General features: G+C 64.1%; 2 protein-coding genes across 3 annotated transcripts; one reads left to right on the forward strand and one right to left on the reverse strand.

Annotated features, from left to right (window-relative positions):
• The first annotated feature begins 1,272 nt into the window (after window positions 1–1,272).
• RNF207 (ring finger protein 207) lies at window positions 1,273–12,054 on the forward strand. 2 transcript variants are annotated; one of them, XM_036025242.1, is made up of 17 exons: window positions 1,273–2,037; window positions 2,699–2,831; window positions 3,990–4,134; window positions 4,225–4,306; window positions 4,386–4,461; window positions 4,548–4,673; window positions 5,079–5,125; window positions 5,321–5,393; window positions 5,471–5,539; window positions 5,913–5,981; window positions 6,059–6,162; window positions 6,681–6,867; window positions 7,047–7,232; window positions 7,492–7,723; window positions 7,845–7,962; window positions 9,094–9,174; window positions 10,034–12,054. In XM_036025242.1, the coding sequence occupies exons 1-17, from the start codon at window positions 1,616–1,618 to the stop codon at window positions 10,203–10,205; spliced, it is 2,322 nt and encodes a 773-aa protein (XP_035881135.1). In that variant the 5' UTR covers window positions 1,273–1,615; the 3' UTR covers window positions 10,206–12,054. The 2 variants fall into 2 exon arrangements, with proteins under 2 accessions (XP_035881135.1, XP_035881136.1); XM_036025243.1 differs by having other exon boundaries at window positions 1,275–2,037; window positions 7,492–7,543.
• A 2,294-nt stretch (window positions 12,055–14,348) lies between these two features.
• On the reverse strand, window positions 14,349–20,665 carry ICMT (isoprenylcysteine carboxyl methyltransferase). Its single transcript, XM_028511559.2, has 5 exons — window positions 20,386–20,665; window positions 19,553–19,641; window positions 18,273–18,442; window positions 17,281–17,498; window positions 14,349–14,680 (listed from the first exon to the last, which is right to left on the reverse strand). The coding sequence occupies exons 1-5, from the start codon at window positions 20,578–20,580 to the stop codon at window positions 14,498–14,500; spliced, it is 855 nt and encodes a 284-aa protein (XP_028367360.1). The 5' UTR covers window positions 20,581–20,665; the 3' UTR covers window positions 14,349–14,497.
• Between the last annotated feature and the right edge of the window lie 1,851 nt (window positions 20,666–22,516).

Consider the following 22,516-nt stretch of genomic DNA (forward strand, 5'->3'; position numbering starts at 1 on the left):
AGCGTCCAGCGGGCTGCCCCTTAGTTCAGTTCCCCGCTCCCAGCCGCTGGCCATCTCAACATCCTGATTATTTTCTTCGGGGCGTGTAACACCGTCTGCCATTACAGGACTCGTTTATTTTGTTGTTTGTTAACCTCGGCCGGTGTGTTCCTTTCTTTGTGTGTGGCCTGTGACAGACCCTCAGCAAACACTGTCCTAATAGAGGAAGACAGGAATGGACGGCTGAGCCCAGGCTGAATGTCAGGAGCAAACACCCGCCTCCTGCTGCCCCTCTAGAGGGAAACTGAGGCATCGTTCATTTCTAAAGCACCCACCCAGTTTTGTTTACCGGCTCTACCACTCACCAGGGCGTCATTTCCTACTCCCAACCAAGGTGGTTGCCAGGGCTAAGGAGTACGAGAACTCTGAATAGTGCTCTGGCCCGGACCCATTCGCCGTTGTTATTACGTGACCGTGACTGGGAGCACAAACGGAACCAGGGCTGGGGAGGACCCGAAAACGGCAGGCAGTGTCTGCCTAGGCTTCACTTCCTTTCTCCCCAGCAAACTCCTACACATCCTTCAAAACCCAGCTCGAATTTTTATCTCCCAGATATTTCTAACCGATGAGTAAGTCTTTGATTTTAATTTAATTTATTTATTTTTAGAGAGGGAAAGGGAGGGAGAGAGAGAGAAGTATGAATGTGTGGTTGCCTCTCATGCTCCCCCTACTGGGGACCTGGCCAGCAACCCAGGCACATGCTCTGACTGGGAATCGAACCGGAGACCCATCCATTTGCAGCCCACACTCAATCTACCGAGCTACACCAGCCGGAGCTGATGAGCAAGGCTTGACTGAGCACCCTCTGTGGGTCAGGCTCTGGGCCTGACGCTGATTTCAGGAAGGGCAAGAACAGGATGGGGTGGGGGGCTGTTTTCCCAGAGATCCGTGCGAAGAGAAGGCGGACAATGACCTGCGGATGCAGGGCGCTCAGTGAAAAGTCACACTGGGACGAACAAGCATTTGCTGGGCCTAGAAAGGCAGAGGGGGGCCGGGGGGCCTTTCTCCGGAGCTCGCCTGATGAGGGGGTGCGGCCTAGTTACTTGGAAGCCTGGTTCACGCATTGCATATCATGAAACGCTCTGAGAGGTCAATGGCTCCGCCGAGAGCCCCAAATCAGCCAAAGGGAGGTCGGAGATCCCCAGCCTTCTCACGCCCTCTCACCAGTACTGGGATGTCCCTGGAGGGGCATCCGCCGCTCTGTCGCCCCCGATTGGCCGTGGAGGAAATGGGGCCGCGCGGACCCACTTCCCTCCCAACACAATCCCCGTGGGTACAGGCCCCCGCATTCCTGCAACGACTCGGTCTTCCAGAGAGGAGCTGGGTCCTCCCCTTCTGAGCCTCGGACCCTCGGACCCTCAAGTGGCGCCGTCCTTTGCAGCGGCAGCCTCCCTGCCTCTCCCCCTCCCGAACTGCGGGCGGAGTGGCTGGGGCCGGACCCGGCCGGCAGAGCCTGAGGTAGGTGGTCGGGGCACCGCAGCCGAGCAACAGTGCGGTCCAGAGCGGAAGGGGTGTCGCCTGCCGGCCACTCTGAGGACACCGGGAGGGGAAATTCCTGGGGTGGGAGTCAGGGTTCATGGGAGAGGTGGAGGCAGGCGGGGGCTGGCTGTTGGGCAGGAGGCATTGCCGGGTGCAGCGGCCTGACCTTCCGGGGCCCGTGGGGGCGGGGTGCCCGGCTGGCCCCTCCGCCCGCCTCCCTGCCCATTCTCCCTGCGCCCTGCACTCCAAACCCAGCCGCGGGCCCTGGCAGCCCGCTCAGCCCCATGACCACCGGACACCTGGCCGCCGTCCTGGGCAGACCCCGCCGATGTCGGGAGCGATCTTCGCGCCCCCGGAGGGCCCAGGCGCTCTGGACACCGCGAGCGGCCACCCGCTCCTGTGTCCGCTGTGCCACGCGCAGTACCAGCGCCCCTGCCTGCTCGACTGCTTCCACCACGTCTGCGCCGGCTGCCTGCGCGGCCGCGCCGCCGACGGCCGTCTCGCCTGCCCGCTGTGCCAGTGAGTGCGTCCCGGCCCCAACGGAGCCCTCCGCGGGAAGGGAGGCCGGCCCTGCCCGGGCAAGGACCTTGGTGCCTGGAGCAAGGCGCTGAAATCCCATCAGAAACTGGGGAGGGGAGAGGCCTCACCTGCCTATGGGAGGATGCACGTGGCTGCCGCTGCACCTTTTGCTGGTCAGATTAACTGAGGCCTGGGCCTCCCACAGAAGGTCAGGGGTCAAGGGCGGGGCTAGGGCGCCTGTCCTGTGGGGGCTTACTGCTGCTACTGGAGTAGCCCGATCTCAACACTGGGTCAGTCAGGGCTCCCAGTACCTCCCTCCGGGGCCCCTGAAATCCTTGGTCAGTCTAAGGCCGTGATGCCGGCTCAAGTGACGCAGGCGCGGCCGTCGTCAAAGTCCCAGATGCAATGAGTGGGGGTTGGGGACAGGCTTCTGCCTTACCACCCCAGGGTGTTGTCACACCAGGTCGACACACCCCTGCCTCCCAGGACTTGTCCGACTGGGTCAGAGCAAGCAGTGGCTGAGATATTTATAGCAGATGCGGGCCTGCTGGGTACCCCACCTCCCGCCCTATTTTTAGTTCCAGCCTGGAAGGTGGGGGTGGGAACTGGTGGGGAGCCAAGGGGAGGGGGCCTCTGGACCCTGGCTGCAGCTTCTCCACAGACACCAGACGGTGGTGAAGGGCCCCAGTGGGATCCCTCCCGTGGACCGGCTGCTTCAGTTCCTCGTGGACAGCTCGGGGGACAGCCTGGAGGTGGTGCACTGTGCCAACTGTGACCTGGAGTGCAGCAAGCAGGCAGGCGCACCCAGGGGGCGGGGGGGAGGCGAGGGCTCCAGGTCCCAGGGTCCTGATGCTGGCGGAGCCCACCCAACGTGTCCTCAGGGGATGACCCACTGGGGTCCCTGCAGCACCTCCTTAAGTCACCCTGGGTCCCAAACGCGGGTCCCATTTTACAGGCGGGGGCACTAAAGTCCAGGACAAGTGACTGGCGCAAAGAGCCAGACAGTGGCTGAGGTTAAGGCCATTCCATCCGGGGACACCTTACTGGTCCCCAACTCAGAGTGGAGCTGAGAAGTGGCACCGAGAGGGAGGGGCCAGGCCCAGGGCTGGGTCCGGCCCTGTGGCCGGCTGCCACCGGGGTGGCTGTGGGCAGCCCTAAAGGACGCAGGGTCAGCGTGCTGTTTGGGGGAGGGGGGTGGCACCACCCCTGAGCCCAGGGGGAGAGATAACAACAAACCAAGGAGCTGAGGGCAGGTTGTGAGGGGCACGTGGGACTCTGGCCCTCAGAACCTGGACAGGTATCCCCAGTTCCGGGAGGATGGTCAGGCAGGATCACGAGGTTGGGGGGGACAGGGCAAGCGCTAGGACTTGTATGACACCAAGGTGACCAGTTGGAGGAAAGGAGAGCAGGGGAGGAAGTGGCCTTGAGTGCCAACGTAAGAGCGCATGCTTTCATGGCCGCTGTTTCAGCCAGGGCCGGGGCCTGGACTCCGCCCGGGTCTGGCCTGCGCAAGGGAACTGCAAGGCGTCGCCCCGTCTCCCAGCCACATCCGGCATCCACTCGGCCAGGGTGGGCACCGCCACGTAGCTACTAGTGGGGGTCGCAAGCGGGGGCTTGAGAGGTCTCCACACACACCCATTTTTGTTGTGGGCACCGCGTCCCGCAAATGCAGTCCTGGCCGACCCCAACCCCGCGTAGGGCCTGGCCAGGCCCATGCAGGGCGCCGCCCACACAGCACCTCTTACCTACTCTCTGGGCCTGGGGGTTCTCGCCTGTACGCTGGGTCTATTAGAGAGTCGGGGTTACACGCAAGGGCCGCGCCGAGCCGCGTTCCTGCCCCAGGCTGGTCCTGGCACGCTCGGTGACAGGCCAAGATGGCCGGTCCCGCAGGGGCGGTGGTCGGGCCCAGGCTCCCGGCCGGTGGGCGGGCTGAGCCTGCGCTGGGCCCACAGGACTCCGAGACCACGTACTTCTGCAACACGTGTGGGCAGCCGCTGTGCGCGCGCTGCCGCGAAGAGACGCACCGAGCACGCATGTTTGCGCGCCACGACATCGTGGCCCTGGGCCAGCGCAGCCGCGACGTGCTCCAGAAGTGCCGTGAGTGTGACGTGCCGGGTGGGCGGGGCGAGGCGAGGGGGCGGGGCAAGGCGAGGGGGCGGGGCGAGGACTCACCGCTTACCTCCACAGCGCAGCACGCGGAGCCCTACATCATGTTCTCCACCGACAAGAAGTCGCTGCTGTGCATCCGCTGCTTCCGGGACATGCAGGGGTGGGTCAAGGGAGCTGGAGGCCAGGGGGCTGCGGGGGAGCAGGGCACTGAGCCGGACTCACCCACGGGGTACCCGCAGGGAGAGCCGAGCCCACTGCGTGGACCTCGAGTCGGCCTACGTGCAGGGCTGCGAGCGGCTGGAGCAGGCGGTGCTGGTGAGCACGGGGTGCCCTGCCGGATGGCCGGCGCAGGGTTGGGGACACGCGCGCCTCGCAGAAGGCTGAAGCCACCTTGTCCCCAGGGCGTGAAGGCCCTGCAGACGGCCACGCGGGAGGCCATCGCGCTGCTGCAGACAATGGTGGAGGAGGTGCGGTGCAGCGCGGCGGAGGAGGAAGCCGCCATCCACTCCCTGTTCGGCAGCATGCAGGTGAGGGGTGGGGAGGACAGGACAGCCACGGGCTGAGCATCCATGACGACGGCATAGGACACGCGCCCCAGAGCCCTCACAGAGTTCCCCGTATAGCAGGAAGGCAGCCATTGAGCTGCACGTCCCAGGAGTTCATCTGTCTTCAGGAGAGTTCCCACAGGGAATCCGGGGCCCACCCCAGCCGGTGCTGGGTCAGGGGGTGGCCGGGGAACACCTGCCCCAGGAGGTGACACTCTCCGGCAGTAGGATGCAGGAAGGAGGGCCTCTGGCTCAGGCGGCCCCGCGACAGGCTGCAGAGCAGAGCGAGCCAGCGTGCCAGGTGTGGCCGGGGCCCAGGGGAGCGGGAGGGTGCGGGGAGGTGGCCCGGCTGGGCAGGCCCGGCCTGCAGCAGCCTGTCCCTCTCAGGACAAACTGGCCGACAGGAAAGCGCTGCTGCTACAGGTCGTGCAGAGGTGAGTGCCTGGCAGGGCTCTGCTGCCCCGGGGAGCAGAGCGTCCAGGCGTCCACCGCAGGAGGAGGGCAGGGCGGTTCGGGGTACAGGGAGGGCGGCAGGGAAGGGTGCACGGAGGATGGCCCGCCGGGCCCCGAGGCCCCTGGGGAGGTGGGCAGCCCTCCCCTGGAGATGAGGCTGCCTGCCCCTCCCCCAGCCAGTATGAGGAGAAGGACAAAGCCTTCAAGGAGCAGCTCTCCCACCTGGCCGCCCTGCTGCCCACGCTGCAGGTGAGGGGGGGCCGGGCTCCCCTGTCCAGAGGCCCCCTCCCAGGCCAGGCACTGAGCAGTGAGTATCCCTCCTGCAGGTTCACCTGGTCATCTGTTCCTCCTTCCTCAGCCTGGCCAACAAGGCCCAGTTCCTGGACCTGGGCTACGTGAGTCCCCCAGCGCCTCTGGGGTCTCCCTGTCCCCGGCAGGAACCCACCCGGCGCCCTGGGGACTGCCGCTTCCTGGTCTGGCAGCCTGTCACCCCTGGGCTGGGACAGGCGCCTCTGGGCCTACCTTCCCCTCCTGCACACCGTCAGCCGTGTACCTCTGAAAGAACAGCAAAGCCCCGGGAGGGAACAGGAGCCCGTGCTCCCCAGAGCTCAGCACCTGCTGGAGCCCGGACTCCCCTGTGGGCTTTGGGGGTTCCCAGCCAGTCCCAGGGAAGGGCTGCCGCCTCCCACAAACACCAGGTGAATGCAAAAGACAGGCTTGCCCTGGGGCCTCCCCCTCAACCCCCCAAACCCCCCCCCCGCCCTGCAGGAGCTGATCGAGAGGCTGCAGGGCATCGCCACACGGCCGCATCGCCTCCAGCCGGCGCAGAGCAGCAAGGTGCAGGGAGGGGCGGGGCGCCTGCCGAGCTGGGGCCCCCGCGGGTTCCAAGGCTCAGCCCCGTCTTCCTCGCCCAGATCGTCAGCGACCACCGCGCCGAGTTCTCCCGCTGCCTGGAACCGCTGCTGCTGCCGCCGCCGGGGCCTCACCGGGCAGCGGGTGCTGGGGGCGGCACCCACACGTGAGCAACCAGGTCCCTGTCAGGGTGCGGTGCCCGAGAGGCCGGGACAGGAGGGGTGCTGCCCCTCCCAGCTCACTGAACCCCAAGCCTATGACGCCAAGCGGGAAAGCGAGCGTGCTGTCTGGGAAGCAGCCATCTGGGGCACCTCCATCAGCGGAGGACCACGGGGTGGGGACCCTGCTGGAATCTAGGAAGCCTCAGACCTGGGAGGAGTTAGGAGAAAGGCCTGAGCCGGGGCCCCAGGGCCCAGTGCATGGGAGGGCCCCTCAAGTTCGCTCTGGACCAGCCCCGACAGCCTCCTTACGGCTTCTCCTTCCGCACCATGACATCGCCTGCAGGTTTCACAAACACCGCACCGATGCCCTTGGTCTTGGGTGCTGCCTCGCACCAGGCTCTTCTGGGGCTCCCGTGGTGGTTCTGGGGTGCGGTCTGCTGTGAGAGACCCTGGGAGGCTAGGGGTTGGAGGGGGCCCTCTGCACCCCCAGCCTCCTCTGCATCCACACTGGCTCCCTCCCCAGGTTAGCAGGGGGCTCAGGCCCCAAGGGGCTGGGGGTGCCCGGCTGCCCGTCCCCGGTAGGGAAGGTGTTGGGGCCAGCGGTCCAGAAGCCCACGCTGCACCGGTCCATCAGCACCAAAGTGCTGCTGGCAGAGGGGGAGGACACGCCCTTCATGGAGCACTGTCGCCACTTTGAGAACGCCTACCGGGTGAGGCCCCCCCCCCCCCCCGCCCTGTTCCCCCGCCCCTCCCACCTGCGTGTGAGCTGGGGAAGGCCCCACCCCTCCTCTCCAGGGCGCTGTGCTCAGATCTGGCCCTGGCCACTCCCTTGAGGCCCCCGCAGGGACACAGCCGGCGGGGCCCACGCACTCACAGGTGTGTCCTGCAGCGCCTGCAGGCCGACACGCAGAGCCTGAAGGACCAGGTGCAGGAGCTGCACCGGGACCTCACCAAGCACCACTCGCTCATCAAGGCCGAGATCATGGGCGACATCCTGCACAGGGCCCTGCAGGTGGACGCCCGGATCGCCGCGCAGCACGCTTCCGTGGAGGGCAGGAGGGCCGTCTTCCAGGAGGTAGCCTCGCCGAGGGCCCGACTCCCGGCAGCCCCCCAGCATCAGCACGCACTGGGCCACCCGGGACAGAGGGGTGGGGGTGAGGGAGGGGGGAGAGTCAGTTGGCCGGACTCCGGGAGGCCCAGTGTGGCGGCTCTGGAACCTGGGTCTTTGCTGCCTGGAACCACAGGACCCGGCCGGGGGTGCCTTTCAGCCCTGGGTGGCCAGAGGGCAGAATCTCCACCGACTCACATGACGGCCAACTCACCTTCCCTTTCAGCTGTGGGAGGAAACCTACCAGCGGGTGGCCGACGAGCAGGAGATTTATGAAGGTCCCGGGCAGCCGCTGCCAGTGCACCCCGCCCTAGAGCTAACCCCTGTGCCGGTAGGGATAGGAAACCAGGGACCCACTAACCAGACCCGAAAACCCCCCCTGCTCTTCCCCCTCGCCCCTGACCGGGCCTCGCAGCTGCTAACGGGCCCCCAGACGACGCGCCTGAGGTCGGAATCCAGTGAGCAGACGCCCTCACGTGTCTCCCTCGCTCTTTAACCGGAGCCGTGATGATGGTGTGAGGCTGCAGGCTAAGACTCCAAAGCCAGTGAGACCCAGCTCTCTGGCCTTGGCCCCCGCAGCCCAGCTCCGCGACCTTGTCCAGCTGAAGCAGGAGAACGCCCGCCTGACCGCCATCACCAAGCACATCACGCCCTACGTGCGCTCCATCGCCAAGGTGAAGGAGCGGCTGGAGCCCAGGTGAGGCCGGGGCGGGGGGGGGCGGGGGGCCCCGGGAGCCAAGGCGCTTCAGCGTGTGTGGGAGAGCTGCCCACGCGGGGACGGGCCCCTTCCGGAAGTCAGCGGGTTGAGTCACGAGGGGTCATTCAGGGCGCGTGGGTGACCAGGTGCTTGACATCTGCCAGACGCGGAATGCGTGGGCTGCTCTGACGGCCCACTTCCGCTCATCAAGGCCGAGATCATGGGTGACATCCAGGCACACGGTCGCCCGCCACTAGCCCTCGGCAGTGGGTCCAAGCAGCAGACGGGCTCACCTCCAGCTGCCCCTCCCGGGGCACTCTGCTTGGGTGTCTCACGGGCACGTCACACCCGCCACGGCCAGCACAACCTCCCTCCCTCCCGCATCACGCTCCTCCAGGGTCCCCTCGCTAAATGACATCAGACTCTGGGAGCGCCAGGAAAAAGCCCGGGAAAATCCTGGGTTCCTTGCTTCCACTAACCCCCAGGCCCCCCGGACCCCAAGTCCTGTTACCCACCTGTCTCCACCCGCCTGCTGGGCCTCCACGGCTGCCCCCCACCCGAGCCCCCGTGGTCATACACGCCCCTGCCCTCCAGGCTGCCACACAGCCAGGGGTCTTCCTCGAGCCCACAGGGCCCACCGCACCAGACCCGACAGCCCTTCCAGGGCCCTCCCCACCCAGCGCTGGTTACGTCAGCCCGCACCACACGCCACTCGCAGTGGCCTTTCCGTCCCCCAAGAAACCAGACTGGCTGGCGCCCACTCCCCAGCCTCTGCCTGGGACGCTCCTGTTTCAGACCGTCCCCCGGGCCCCACTCACTCAGGTCTCAGCTTGAGGGTCGACAGCGAGGCCTCCTTCCCAACCCACCCTGTCCCTGCACACGGGCCTCCCCGCCAGCCGGCCCTGCTGCGCCCGCGCCCCACCTGGGTGCGTGTCCGGACCACAGCGGCCTCCCACCCGCACCCAGGCCTGCCCTCAGGGAGCAGAGTCTCAGGGCCCACGTCCAGGCCCAGTGGGGGGGCCCTCGAGTGTGTGTGCGTGAGTCCGTTGTTCGTGCGGACGGTGAGCTTCAGACCCGCGCTGGGCTGGCTCCGCGGCCTCTCGGACCCCAGGGTCGCCTCCTCCCACACAGGTTTCAGGCACCTGTGGACGAGGAGTGCCAGCACCTACAGAACGTGCGTGAGGACGGCACAGGCGAGGAGATGCAGGCCAGGTACAGCCGGTCTCTCCACCCTGGGCGGGCCAGCGGTTCCGTCTCTGAGACCCGTGCGGACGACAGAGAAAGACCACGGACTCTCTCTCCCCTCCCGACCCCTCTGCGCCCTCGGCGGGGCCTCGCTTTGTAAAACCCGGGCTCAGAGGGGTTTGTCATGTGGAGGGAGACTTCGAACTGGACTCACAGACGACAGAGGCGACTTGGAGGGACAGGGCCCACACCCCCTAGTGGTCAGTGCACCCTGGGGCTGCCCGCACCCGACACCACCGAGCGCCGCCAGCACACGGCCCGGCTCCCGGGCGCCTGTGCCACCGGCGGTGATTCACTCCGTGAGAAGAGCGGCTGGGGACGGTCGCTGGGGAGAGCAGCCCCGTCTCGGGAGCCATGGTGTTCGCCAAAATGCTTGCCAGAGAGAGGACAGAAGGTGCCACAGCGGCCATGTCACTGTCACAGTGGAGCTCGTGCTGTGGCAGCAGCCATGTGCTGCAGGGGCCCAGGGGCTGAGGGGCGGTGGGGCGGGGGGGGGGGGGAGCGGGGCTGCTGCTGCAGGTGGAGACAAGGCGTGTGCTGCCCCCTCCCCGCTGACACCCCGCCACCCCCAGGCACCGCGTTGAGCAGCTCAGATGCCCCAGCCGAGGCAGCCTGAATGGCTGCGCTCCGGCAGCTGAGACTCCTCCAGAAGGGGAGGACAGTCCCTCGGAGAGCCTCCAGTTCTGGCTCCGAGGCCCTGGTCACCCGGGGCCTTCCGGAAAGGCCCGCTGCTGTTCCGGGAGCCTTGACCCTGGTGCTCGGCGTGGTGACCGGGGTGGGGTGGGGAGTGTCGCACACCGGAGCTCAGGGCCGAGTGTTTCTTTAGGGGAGACCCGGTGTGCGCCACGGACAAGAGGGAGCAGACCTCAGAGCCCAGAGGAGGCGGCCCCTCCCTGGACGGCCCCCCAGGAGAGCCTGCACCGAAAAACAGAGATCCTCACGGACCCAAACCAAAAAACGGGGGTGATGGCCCCCCTCGGAGGGAGCACCCCACTTAGCCAATGGGGCAGGTCCCAGGGTCTTGGGCGCAGCCCGCTGAGAGGGGGCTCCCCTCGGGACGGCTTTGTCTGAGGGCAGAAGGTGACTGTCTCCCAGCAAACCCAGAAACGCTCTGAAAGGCCCTCGTTTCCGATCCTTTGGCTTCGCTTTCCCCGCGTTCACCCAGCCTGATGTCTGGTCCTCACCGCGGTGACCGGTGACCGGGGAGGAGCGCCAGCCTACAGGGACAGCGAGTGAGGGAACAGCCAGCCTCACGCCACTCCCTGGTCCAGCCTCTCCCGGTGCCTGTGCGTGGGCCCATCCTGGGGTCACCCGAGTGCCCATGAGGACTGGCAGCTCTGTACGTGGGTGACGGGACTCCACCCTGAAAGGAACCCAGTTCCTCCCACATCACAGCCCCACTGTCAGCCGGGAGCCACTGGGCGGCTCCTCCCGGGACCCGAGCGCTGACCCAGCCGAGGGGAGAAACCTGCGCCCACTCCCCCTCCCTGCCCGGCCAGGCGGGGCTCCCAGGGCAGCATGCACGGCCGGGAGGGGGGTCCCTCCACAGCCCCTCCGCTCCCTCTCCCACGGCCGTCACACCCCGTGCCCGCCTCCTGTTGCTTACTGAAGTGGAGTCGGCGGCAGACTTTCTCCGGGTGTGCCCCACTCCTACCTGATGCCCTGTTCACAGGTGGAAAATTGGTACTTTTCCAAAAGCAAAATTAACCTCTGGGACCTAATTTTCGAAGTTTTGGAGGCAAAACGATGCCCAGAGAGACACCTGTAAGCAAACATCCATCTTGATTCGGTGGTTCAAACGGTGAACGGCTTCCCCACGCCAGCTGGGCCCACACGTCACTACGGGACTGTCACGGGTGAACTTCTGACACCCCTGGACCTGCCATCTCAGGCCCCCGAGTCCCCGTGCCGAAGCACCGCACACTCCCATGGGGGCTGACAGCGCACGGGCCGCTGGCATCAAGAGCCGCCGAGAGGTGGGAGTTCAGAACCGAATCGAGGGGCAGGATGCCCCTGGTTGAGGGTGCGGGTCCAGACGCCTCTCAGCCGGAAGTGGCACGCCCCGAGGGGTCCACGTCCCACACAATCACACCGTGGTGGCTGCTCGTAGTGAAACCAAGTACAGCTTTATTTCAGGTTCGGGAAGGATTATCGGTACTTGTGAAACAAAACCCAATTGAAAACACAGGAATAAACATTTCTGCATGTAAAAAGAAGAGTAGAATAATTACTCCATTCGTCCCTCTCCTGGCTGTGGACGCGAGCGCTTCCCGTGGCTGGTTTGCCCGGCCCAGGCCCCTGCCCGGCTCAGGCCCCTGCCCGGCCTGGGCAGCAGGCTTGCATAGCAGGGCACAGACAGCAAGCCCCCCCCACGCGGGCAGTCCCGGGTCCTCTACAGAAGCAGAAACGGCGGGAGGCGGCAGCTGCCTAAGGCAGTGAGAAAGTGCACAGAGGGGGCACTGGATTACCCTGCCTGCTGGGGGGGGGGGGGGGGGGTTGCCACTGGAAGGCGCTGCTGCGGCTGAGACCTGCGGAGCCAAACCTGTTAATACGACGAGCCAGCTCAGGGGCATTTCCCCACCGTGTCATGGCCCAGAGGGCTCGATGGATGGGACGGGGAAGACGGGGGCGGCGTGGGGGTGGGGGCATCCAGTCTACTTTTAGGCTCCGGGGGCAGCGCGCACACCGAGGGCCTCTGGGGCTCGCCGCCCCCCCCCCCCCCCCGTGCTGTAACTGCCGTTCTCAGTCCAGCCCGCACACCCCTGTAAAACACGTCCTTTCAGGAGGCTCCGAAGTAACTTTGTTCTGTGCGCTGCCTGGGTTCTGCTTAGGAACCTGCACTTTAAAGCCTGTGACAGGAAAAGAAACCTCCCGACGGTTTTTTTAGTTTGCGGGAACTGGAGATGCGGCCTCTGCCCAGAGAGCTCTGGGGGACGCCCGGAAACCTGCACCTCATTAACCTGATTCTCTGCTCAGCGCACGGCCGCTGCTAAATTTACGCGGTTAAAAATAAGCTAAGTCTCGGTGCCAGGCAGAAGTCAATCACTTGCGAGCCCTGGCCCTAAGTAGTTCCTTCATCTCTCGGCCCCAAGGGACTGCTGACTCCCGCCCCCGGATCACTGCGGGGGTGTGTTCTCAGGGCCCCGCCCCGACCTGCTCCCTGAAAGCTGAACAGAATGTCAAGCCGGGCGAGCGGGGGCAGCACCCACACAGCAAGGCCTGCCTTCTGCGCCCCTGGGGGACAGGAAGGGGGGCTTTCAGAACTCCAGCAGGTGGAGGAAGAACAGACCCACAAACTGGCCACCTCGCACCCCCTGCCCACAAAGCCAGGGGCCGCCGTTCGCTGCTCCCCAGCAATGGAAACCACAAATGCAGCAACCCCCCCAAACCCCCCACCTGTGCCAGGAAAGCTGGGTCTATGCCCCACCCACTCGGCACCCTGAGCCATTCCCCTCCGAGGGCTGGGACGGCTGCCACCCCCTCCCTCTGCAGTCCTCCTAAATGGGGTTTCATCTGCCGGGTGTGGTCCAGGGAGCAAGTCTACAGCTGACCTACCCCGAGTCCGCACTGGGGCCCAGGGCCAGGTGTCCCACCGGCCCGCCAGGGCTGCAGCGGCGGCCTCAGCCGGTCTGCCGGCAGGACCCTCTGCGGGGCCGCTGGGCGGGTCTCTCTGGTCCTCACACCAGCAAGTGCCACGCCAGCGACCGCCGAACCCGCACACTCTTTGGTATACATAATAAAGAAAACAACTAATTAGGCCATGAATTCTAGAAACGAACACCAGTTTTGCGTTGGTAAATGCTCTTTCCAGCCCACGTCTCTGGTGTCCGGCACGGCTCGTCAGCTGTCCACTGCTGTGCGACTCTGCCTCACACGGTCAGTGTGAGTTCCACGAGTGTCACCTCTCGCCTAAGCGTTACGAGCATCTGACATTGTTCTTCAGTCTTCACGACACCCCTGTGAGGTAGGTGGTGGCGACCCCGCTCCACGGATGGGGGGGTCTAGGCACAGAAAGGTAGGCGGCTCCTCGGAGGCTGCGTGGTGCGGCGTGGGGGCAGGGCGGCGCTCCGGCCGGGGCCCCCGCCGCCTTCCCGTCCCCGCGTCCCGGTGCCGCCGCCGCAGAGCCGCACGGAAGGGCCTCACGCTGAGCCCGAGCTCCTGTCCAGCCCGAACTCAGCCAGGGCCTTCCAAGTCTCTGCACTCGACTCACGGAGCCAACCGCTCTCCCTGAACTCGAAAAACAAAAATAGGACGGACTCAGTTGGGACTGGTTGCTCTACAAACGATTTTCACGAGTCGGCGTGAACTCGGTAGCTGCGTGTGCTCTTGATACCCCTCTGGGAGAGTCTGAGGTGGCGTTAGCGACTACATTTTGAGATCAGAACACAGAAATCAACAGGTAATAGAGTTAAAGCAAAACACACAACTATACACTATGGTAAAATAACAACATCCCAGATAAATGGGGAGCAGTATGCCTTAACGTTTGACGATGCCTCGCACAGAGCAGGCGCTCGGTAAGCACGTCCTGGATCAAGGACACACAATGGCCTTGGACATGCCTGCCGCTGGCAACGGCCCCCACGAGGGAGACGGGCGGGGGGAGGCGAGAGCCCGGAAGCCACGGGGCCCGGGCTCCCTGGCGACACAAAGCCCCTTGGCCGACGCCTCCTCTCTGCCCCAGAGAAGGCGGGGCCACAAGCACCGAGCCCCCTGCGAACCTCTACTGCTAACGATGAAAGACTCCCGTCGCACTGGGAGCACGACTGAATACGCGCAGAGCAAGGCGCCTCACACGGAAGGTGAAGAAGAGGCTCTGAGAATGCGCAGACACTCGGGCACCGAGGACGGAAATAAGGAGGTCGGAGCTGGGCCGCGTTTCAGCTAGAGGAAAGGTTTTCGGTGTATTTCTAACCCTAAGAAGCACGGGTGCCCGCACACCCCTTCCTGCCGGAGGAGCCCCGTTCAGAGGGGCGAGTCCGCCTCCCCAGAGGGGCCTCGGAGGCTGGCGCGCGGCCCGGGCGCTCCGGGGCGGGGGGCACCGCGGGGTATTGCTGTGATCTGCTCCTTGCGCATCCTCCATCCGCGCCCTCTCCTGATGCAGCCCCGGAGCACACTGCTCCGGGGAGCTGGGGGGGCGGGGCAGCCCCTTGGTCCGACGGCCTGCTGACCGCTGGGTCTTCAGGGATGTTCCAGAGGAGCAGACGGCGACACAGGAAACGACGGAGAAAACCCACTCTGCGGCAAGGCCGCCGCCCGGAGGCCGTCCTGCCCCGGGCTGCACGGGGCATCATAGCTCCACCTTGACCCCGTTTATGAAGGGCAGGCCCGTGGGCACCCGCCTCTTGTACTCCAGGTACTCCTCGCCGAAGAAGTGGATGAGCGAGATCTCCTCCTCCTCCGTGCGGTCGCGGAAGAAGCGCCACACCGTCAGGGCGTAGCCGACGCCGCACACCGGGTTGCACAGCATCACCTGGCGGGAACAGAGGTCGGGCAAGGTCAGGGGGGCCGACGCCGTGTGCTTCCGCGGCTCCTGCTGCCGCCGGCACCCCCGGGGGACCTCCCGCCAAGGGCCCGAGAGGCGCTCAAACCACCAACAGCGGTCAGGGTCACTGAGGGCCGCAGCCGGCGTGCCGGGGAGTGTGGTCGCACCGTCGGCACTGAGCTCGCGTCACGGCCATCCTCCCGCGTGCCTCTGCCGTCTCTCCCGCCTGAAGGGTGGGTGGCTCGCGCATGGGAAGACCAACCTCTTGGACTTCAGCCCCAGACCTGGGTGAGAGCAGCTCCCCGTCCAGCCCCCACGAGCAGACAGACCCCCACTCACCTGGTGCCCCCCGCCTCCCTGTCCCGGGCCACCACAGCCTGACACGCTCCCTCCCACCCCCCGGCGGCCTGGTCCCTGCCCCAGCCCCACTGCCCGCCCGTGTCCCCGATGCACTGCTACCTACGAGCTTCCGAAACGGCTCCCTCCACCCAACCACTCCCCTGCTCAGAAACTCCAAGGCCTAGCCCGCCCCTTGGGCTGGTGGGAGCGCAGGACCCGAGCCCACATCTTCCAGTTCCTCCCCCCACCCCTGGCTGCCTCCCCCTGAGCCGCCTCTCACCCCGAACCATGTGGTTTTTCCACTTTCGAGAACGTCTCATCCACCGACCCATCGCCCAGAGTCCTTCCGGGCCAAGAGCGCATCCAGCCCTGGGGGAACCCACGTGCCCACTCCCGGCCACACCGACCGGCCCGCCGCCGTGCGTCTCCCCCGAGCGGGCGACCCCCACCGAGGGGCAGGCGCGCACCTTCGACTCCTCATTCTCACCACCATTGGCCGGCCAAGCACGGCTCTCGGCGCTCAGTGCACACTCAGCCCTTCACCACCAAGGAGCCGCCCGGCCCGGGGCAGACCCTGGGGGCTGCCACTGCCGCTGCCCCACCGACTCGTGCGCACAGGGAGGCCAAGCAGTCAACGTCAGAGCCGGGACGGGCCGGCCGGCGGCCCCCAAGCCCGTGTCCTCGCAGCCGCAGACGCCTCTCCGCACGACCTGCAGCGGGGGTTTGCCCCTCGTGGGCCACGGGCGGTGCTGAGCCACAAACTCACAAGCAGCCTCACAAACAACAGTGAGGAGAAAACAGTGTCTCGTGCACAGCCAGGGCCAGTGCTGGCCCGGGACAGGCGTGTTCCGCTGTTACACACGCGTGTGTACTGGGTCACAGCGTACAAAGATCTGTAGCCGAAGAAGTCTGAAAACTCTTTAGCCCCTACTGGTGTGGCTCAGTGGACTGAGCACCAGACTGTGAAGCAAAGGGTCCCTGGTTCGATTCCCAGTCAGGGTGCAGGCCTCGGCTGCAGGCCAGGTCCCCAGTAGGGGGCGCTCAAGAGGCAACCACACATTGGCATTTCTCTTCCTCTCTTTCTCCCTCCCTTCTCCTCTCTCTAAAAATGAATAAATAAAATATTTAAGAAAATAAACTTTTAGTCCTGGCTGGTGTAGCTCAGTGGGTTGAGCACAGGCCTACAAACCAAAGGGTCAGCAGTTCAATTCCCAGTCAAGGCACATGCCTGGGCTGCGGGCCAGGTCCCCAGTAGGGGGCGCATGAGAGGCAACCACACACTGATGTTTCTCTCCCTCTCTCCCACCCTTCCCCTCTCTAAAAAAAAAAAAACAAAAAAAACCCCTCTTTAGTCCTCAGGCTTGTAGCTAGCACTCATGGCAACTCTATGTCTCAACTATAACTGATTTCTTCTTGGGGAACGTGACTGTTAATGCGAGACTCTTAAGTTTCAGAAATGCCAGTTTTAAAACAAATGCTATGTACTGGCCAGGTGGCTCAGCGGGCTGGAGCATCGCCCTACACACCAGAGGGTTGCGGGTTCGATCCCTGGGCAGCGTGTATACAAGAGACAGCTGATCAATGTCTCTCTCTCCCCCCGCTGCCCTTCTCTTCTCTCTAAGATCAATGAAGGCATGGCCTCAGGTAAGGATTTAAATAAATAAATAAATAAATAAATAAAGGCTACGCAGTGACCACTGGGGCCACCAGAGTCCCCACGGACCATGCGCTGCCGTGGAATGCTGGGGCCCAGGCCGCATTTTCCTCACGAGGTGGTGAGTTTCCTAAGCTCTATGTTTCCATGTTCTCCGGCCAGGTCCTCCCAGGACCAAGGGAGTAGACTCAAGAGACGACGGCCGAGGGACCAAGCTCACTCTGCAGCCCCAGACAGACCAAAGCCCCACGGTCGCGTTAAGCCTGACACACGGCCTCAGCCTCCTCGACAGCGGCCTCCCCTGAACATGAGCGGCAGCCCCGTCTCTGTGCCCACCCCACTGGGTGCTCTAGACCCAAGTGAAAGAGGCAGAGCAGGGGGGCAGCCCATGGGGGGCAGCACCCAGACTCCCCCAAAGCTCAGGATGCCCGTATTTCAAGCACCCGGTGAGAAGTGTCCAGGGCTACATCGGTTCCTTTGACTTTTATTCAGTTCTCAGCTGAACCGTGGCGGGGAGCAGGGGCCCCCACTCACAGAGGACAGCGGCCTTGTGAACGCGCTGACACCCGCCGGATGGCCGCCCCCGGGGCCGTACCTGGGTCCCGATGCTCCAGTAGAACCAGCCGACGTAGGAGGGGTGCCGGAACCAGGCGTACACGCCGCTCGTCACCAGGGTGTGGGTCTCCGACTTCTCGTTCTGCACCACGTGGTTGAAGTTGGAGCCGGCCGTGAACATGGCCGCCTTCCTCAGACACTCCCCGAAGACGACCATCAGCAGGCCCGTGGTGCTCAGCCAGGTGATCTGCTTCAGTTCTGCAGGACACAAGGCGACAAAAGGGAAGTGGAGACTCAGGACCGCCGAGTCCGTCCAGCCTTTGGATGCTCACGGGACTCTGTTTCCCAAAGGCAGGGACGGTGGGAGACACGCCCGTGGGCCACGGGCATCTGCTATCGCATTCAAATCTGAGTACGAGCAAAGCACGTCCTCCCAGGTTGTGCTGTTCGTCTGTCTCCAGCGCCCACAACCCCGCCGGAGCACCCCGGCAAAGAGCGGGCAGGCTCTCGGTCCACACCGCCCTGCCACGGCTCCTGGCCTGCCCCCGGGGACGAGGACAGCTGAGTGACACAGAGGAGGACCCAGCGTTTCCCGCCATGGCCATCTGCTGAATGCTGAACCACACACATCTGATTCAATTTGCTGCGGGAGGGTGCACTTGCAGGTAGGTGCCTGGTGCAGAGGCTTTTGCTAACAAAAGCTTCGTAGGAAATGTCTCAAATCACATAAAATGATGAGATCCAAATCTCCTCAGACTGTACAGTTAGGATTACAATGATTAAAGGTAGGGCCCTGATATCCCAGGATGCACTACGTTATGCAAGGCTTAAGGCAAAAGGTCGGCATGTCCTCGATTCAAACCCCAGAAGCGGAGCCCACAAGCCCGTCCTCCGTAAAGAGCTTAGTGAGGACGGAGGCCTGGGGAGAGCACTCGGGGAGATTAAACCTGCCGGGTGAACCCAGGTCACCGGCGCCAAGCCGGCGAGGAAGCCCCGACCGCCCCTCCGGAGGGGAGAGCAGGGCGCGCTGACCTGGCCAGAAGATATTCTCCAGCGTGAACTCGATCCAAGAAGAAAGGGCGGCCACGGTGTACTCCAGGCTGTGGTTCAGGAGGAAGGAGTCCAGCGACAGGCTCTTGGGATTGTTCACCGCCGTGACCAAGTACTCCGAGTAGTGGAACAGTGCCAGCGAGCACATGTACCTACCAAGGACAAGGGGACAGGCTGAGCTGGAGCCTTCGGAACAAGAAATTAAAGGGGGACAGAGAACAGCGAGTCGGGGTAAGGGAACAGCCACACGGCGAAGTTTGGACTCGGGGCTGTGAAGCTGTCCCTGAGTTCTGCGATGAGGCCCTACCGCCACCTGTCCAGGTGTGGACCTCGGGCATCCGTATTACTCCCCCAGGTGTGCAGACAGTGAGGCTTTAAAAGGACTACGCTTTTGCATGTCACAGGCAAACAAACACAGGTTACGAGGGCATTGCGGGCCCTGTCGCCTTTCTAAAACGACACCGCACACAGGAAAACACGAGAGCGGGAAACTGCGGAATAAAGTAGAAATGTACGTCAAATACTAACATTTTAAAAAAGACTTTATTTATTTATTTCTAGAGAGGGAAGGGAGGCAGATAGAGAGAGAGAGAGAGAGAAACATCAATGTGCGGTTGCTGGGGGTCATGGCCTGCAACCCAGGCGTGTGCCCTGACTGGGAATCGAACCTGCAACACTTTGGTTTGCAGCCCGCGCTCAATCCACTGAGCTACGCCAGCCAGGAAATACTAACATTTTAAAAAATGAAATAACTCCAGCAACAAGGAATTAGACAGCTCAGTGTTGATAATGGGAGAAAAGCTTTTCACCGTGAAGCCACCGGTGCCTACCCAGGTCGGGGACTAGACAGCGTGAGGGACTAGACTGAAGTCAGAGGGTAGGGAGAAATCCTCCCCGGGCCCTGGGGGGTGCACTGGCTGCGCCCCTAGTGGAGACCAGAGACGGCGGAGGCCTGCGAGGTCGAGCCAGAGCCTTGCCCCTTCCCGCCACGGCGGCGGGCGTCTCAGCAGCCGCAGCTGCGGGCACCTGCGGGGAGGGAGCCAGAGTCTCGCTTCCGCCGGCAGCAGAAGCCACGGAGGGGCACGAGCCTTCAAGGTCCCAGCTGTGGGAATCTCGGCGGGAGGTGGATGCCTCGCTTCCACAGAACCCTAGACAGCCTTCAGCCGGCCAGAGATGAGACACAGAAACGACGACATCCTGCCACTCGCCCTGGGATCTGCCCGCCGCAGCCTCAAGCCCCCCGCCCCCCAAGTCCTTCTTACCAGCCAAAGTGACTCCAGGAGGACTGGCTAAAACTCAGCAGCATCCCGCAGCCGAACACGAAGCCCAGGAAGCAAGCTCGGATGGCTATCTGAAAGAGACCCACGAGAAGTCGTCACCTGCTGTCCTTGGGGGCACACACACCCTACTTCCTGGGACAGGCGGGCCACCAGCAAGCACCTAGAGCCTGGGTGGAGATCCCGCGCCCACCGCTCTGCCTGTGTGGCCTTGGGCAAGTTACTGAACCCTCTGGACCTCGGTTTCCCCATCTACAGAATGGGGATAATAGTACCTACCTTTTAGCACGGCCTTGAGGATTACTCATGTAAAGCACGTAGGAACAAGTCCTACATAAGTTTTAGCTGCTATTATTACTCATGGCTGTGGGTAAACTGTGTGAACCTAATTTATTGGCAGGATTCTCCCAAGTCACGGTGGCGAACCTGGTCCGGGCACCCGGGACGCTAGCGCCCGGCCCCCTCCACGGTCCCTCCACGTAACTGCGGGACCTCTGACCTCAGACTTGACAGCAGGTAGGTCTCCCCGCACCTTCAATTACATAAAAGAACTCGTGGGCTCGCTCACTCCTCACCCCACGCGCCTCTGCCGCAGCTGCTGAACCGCACCAATTGCAATTCTGCACCCGCTCCGCCGGGTGGAGGGCCCCACGCCCCCGAGCCGGGTGAGGCGCGGTTCCTCCTGCCCCCTGAACTCGCGGCCACAGGACACGCTGGGGAAAGTAGCCCCTGTCCCCGCCGACCCCGACCCGGACCCCGGGGAGGGTGCCCGCGCGCCGCGCCCGGCCCGCCCGGTCCTCGCCCGACGCCGCCCGCACCTGGTAGCGCGGCGGTCGGTAGAGCAGCAGCAGCAGCGCGTTGAGCCCGGCTACGTAGAGCGCCAGCCCCGTGCGGCCCTGCAGGCCGGCGCGCGTGAGCAGCGGCAGCGCGAGCACGGAGGCGCCCAGGAGGAAGGTGGCGAGACTGAGACGCGCCTCGGAGCCCGGCGGAGCCCGCGCCGCGCAGCCCGCCATGGCGCAGGGCGGCGGACCAGCGGGCGACGGCGCCGGCTGTAGCCCAGGGAAACCCGCCCGCCCGCCCGCCGCGCCTGCGCACTGCGCCGCCGCCGCCAGCCGGGAAGGAGACGCCGGAGCTGCGCGCCGCCTCTGAGCTCTCGCGATAATGCAGCGCCGCAGGGCTGGGCTGGAATTTGGCGGGAGCGCCCCGCCCCGTGGCCCCGCCCCGCCCCACGGCCCCGCCCCGATGCCGGGGGACGTCGTGACCTCCGTCGAGCGGCAGCGGGAGGGGCGGGTCCTCAGGTCGCCTGGGTCCCGGGCGAAGTTCAGACCTCCGGGACGTCCCTGATGGAAGGAATCACGAGAAGTAGAAAGTGACCCAACCCTCGGCTGGCCCCGCGCAGTCTTCCCCCAAATTCACACCCGTCGGCGCGCGGCCGCGAGCGGGGCGGATCCCATCCTCCACTTTTAGGGGTTCGCACTCAGGGGCCGAGCGCGGATTTCCCTCGCCCGCTCTCGGCAGGGTCCCCGAGCACCCGCTGAAACCCACGTTGCGCCTCGGGGACGGGAACATTACCGTTGGGGCACAAGCCCTGGGCATCCACGCAGCGGGATGACCGCCAACTTGGCAGATGATGGGACAACTCAGGGTATTCACGTGTTTTAAAAGGCAGAATTCAAAACTTCACAGTGTGGTCTTGACTTCACTGGGGAAAAACAGAATCACTTGTGTGAGTCTGGGGACATGTTTAAAGTAAAAGTCAGGGGGCAAATCTCTGAGCGACTTTTATTTTCTTCTTTATATGTGTTTGTTTTTCCATATTGCCCACAATCAAATTATATTCCTCTTATAATCATAAATTCTCCTTTGCTCTTTTTAGAGGGTGAGTCAATAATGCCCCACCTGGGGAGCTAGCTACACAGCAGTGGGGGAAGAAAAAGGCAAGTCAACAAATGACCAGAAAAAACTGTGGCTGGGTGGGAGAGGGGCCGGAGCCAAGTGAGGGCGGAGAATGGAGGGGAACCTCACGGAGGGACCTTAGGTGGGAGCGCCGGAGGGTTCGGATTCTGCGTGAAAGAGACGCTGCAGCTAGGTCTCGGCGCCCTCCGGGGCCCGCAGCCCGCCTGCCACTGGAAATGAGAGCAAGGGCATCCAAGGGGATGAGGGGAGGGAGGGCGGCACGGAGTTTGCAGCCACAGAGGCCGGAGGAAGCGAGGGTGAGCAGGATTGGGGACAGGCCCCAGGGGATGCTGGAGCCCAGAGCAGTGGTCCAGATAGCACCGAGGCCAGGCGGGCTGTGGGCTGCTGTCAGCCAGGTCCCACCTCTGAGCTCCTGGCCTGCCCCCTCCTCTGTCCCCCACAGGACCTGGATGCCTGCCTGGCGTTCGGGCCGCTGGGCTCAGGGAAGGATGGAGACCCTGGGCTGGAATCCTGGCGCCTGCACTGCTGCAGTCCAGCTTTGTGATTACAGGCAAGTCAACTCTATACGACTCGGTTCCTGTGAAATGGGGATCCTGATTTCCCGGGCCAGTACTGACAGAGTTCTGCAAAGCCCAGGACCGTGTTTCAATGGTGTTCACAGGACATGTGCTGAACTTGGTTGGTCGGAATTGAAAGGAGATGTAATGTTTCAAGTTCCAAAGTCGACCAGCTGCAGTGCCACGTGGGAAGGAAACCTGGTCTTGATGCTGAACTTCAGCCTCTGCCCCAGTTTTTCATGGTTTCCCCCAGACTCCGGATTCCTCCCTCTGCGGCAGGAAGACTCGGGGCCACTAGAGGGCGCTCGTTGCATCGTCACTCCTGTGAGTAAGTGTCCTCCTGGGGCAGAGAGCCGCTCCCAGGAAACTCCATCTCTGGCCATTGGCCAGGGACCATCCCCATTCTGGGGACAGAGTAAGGGAATCCAGACTCTCCCCTCTGCCCATCACTTCCCGTTCAGGGGTGTCCAGCCTG

Source organism: Phyllostomus discolor, chromosome 5 (genome assembly GCF_004126475.2).
Source record: "Phyllostomus discolor isolate MPI-MPIP mPhyDis1 chromosome 5, mPhyDis1.pri.v3, whole genome shotgun sequence".
Classification (NCBI taxonomy): Eukaryota; Metazoa; Chordata; class Mammalia; order Chiroptera; family Phyllostomidae; genus Phyllostomus; species Phyllostomus discolor.

Coding starts and splice junctions, on each gene's coding strand:
- RNF207 (XM_036025242.1), top strand. CDS start 1,616: ATGGGAGAGGTGGAGGCAGGCGGGGGCTGGCTGTTGGGCAGGAGGCAT. Junction 4,307..4,385: donor TGCTTCCGGGACATGCAGGG/GTGGGTCAAGGG, acceptor GGGTACCCGCAG/GGAGAGCCGAGCCCACTGCG. Junction 5,982..6,058: donor AGCCGGCGCAGAGCAGCAAG/GTGCAGGGAGGG, acceptor TTCCTCGCCCAG/ATCGTCAGCGACCACCGCGC.
- ICMT (XM_028511559.2), bottom strand. CDS start 20,580: ATGGCGGGCTGCGCGGCGCGGGCTCCGCCGGGCTCCGAGGCGCGTCTC. Junction 19,642..20,385: donor ACCGACCGCCGCGCTACCAG/GTGCGGGCGGCG, acceptor GGTCTCTTTCAG/ATAGCCATCCGAGCTTGCTT. Junction 17,499..18,272: donor GGAGAATATCTTCTGGCCAG/GTCAGCGCGCCC, acceptor TGTGTCCTGCAG/AACTGAAGCAGATCACCTGG.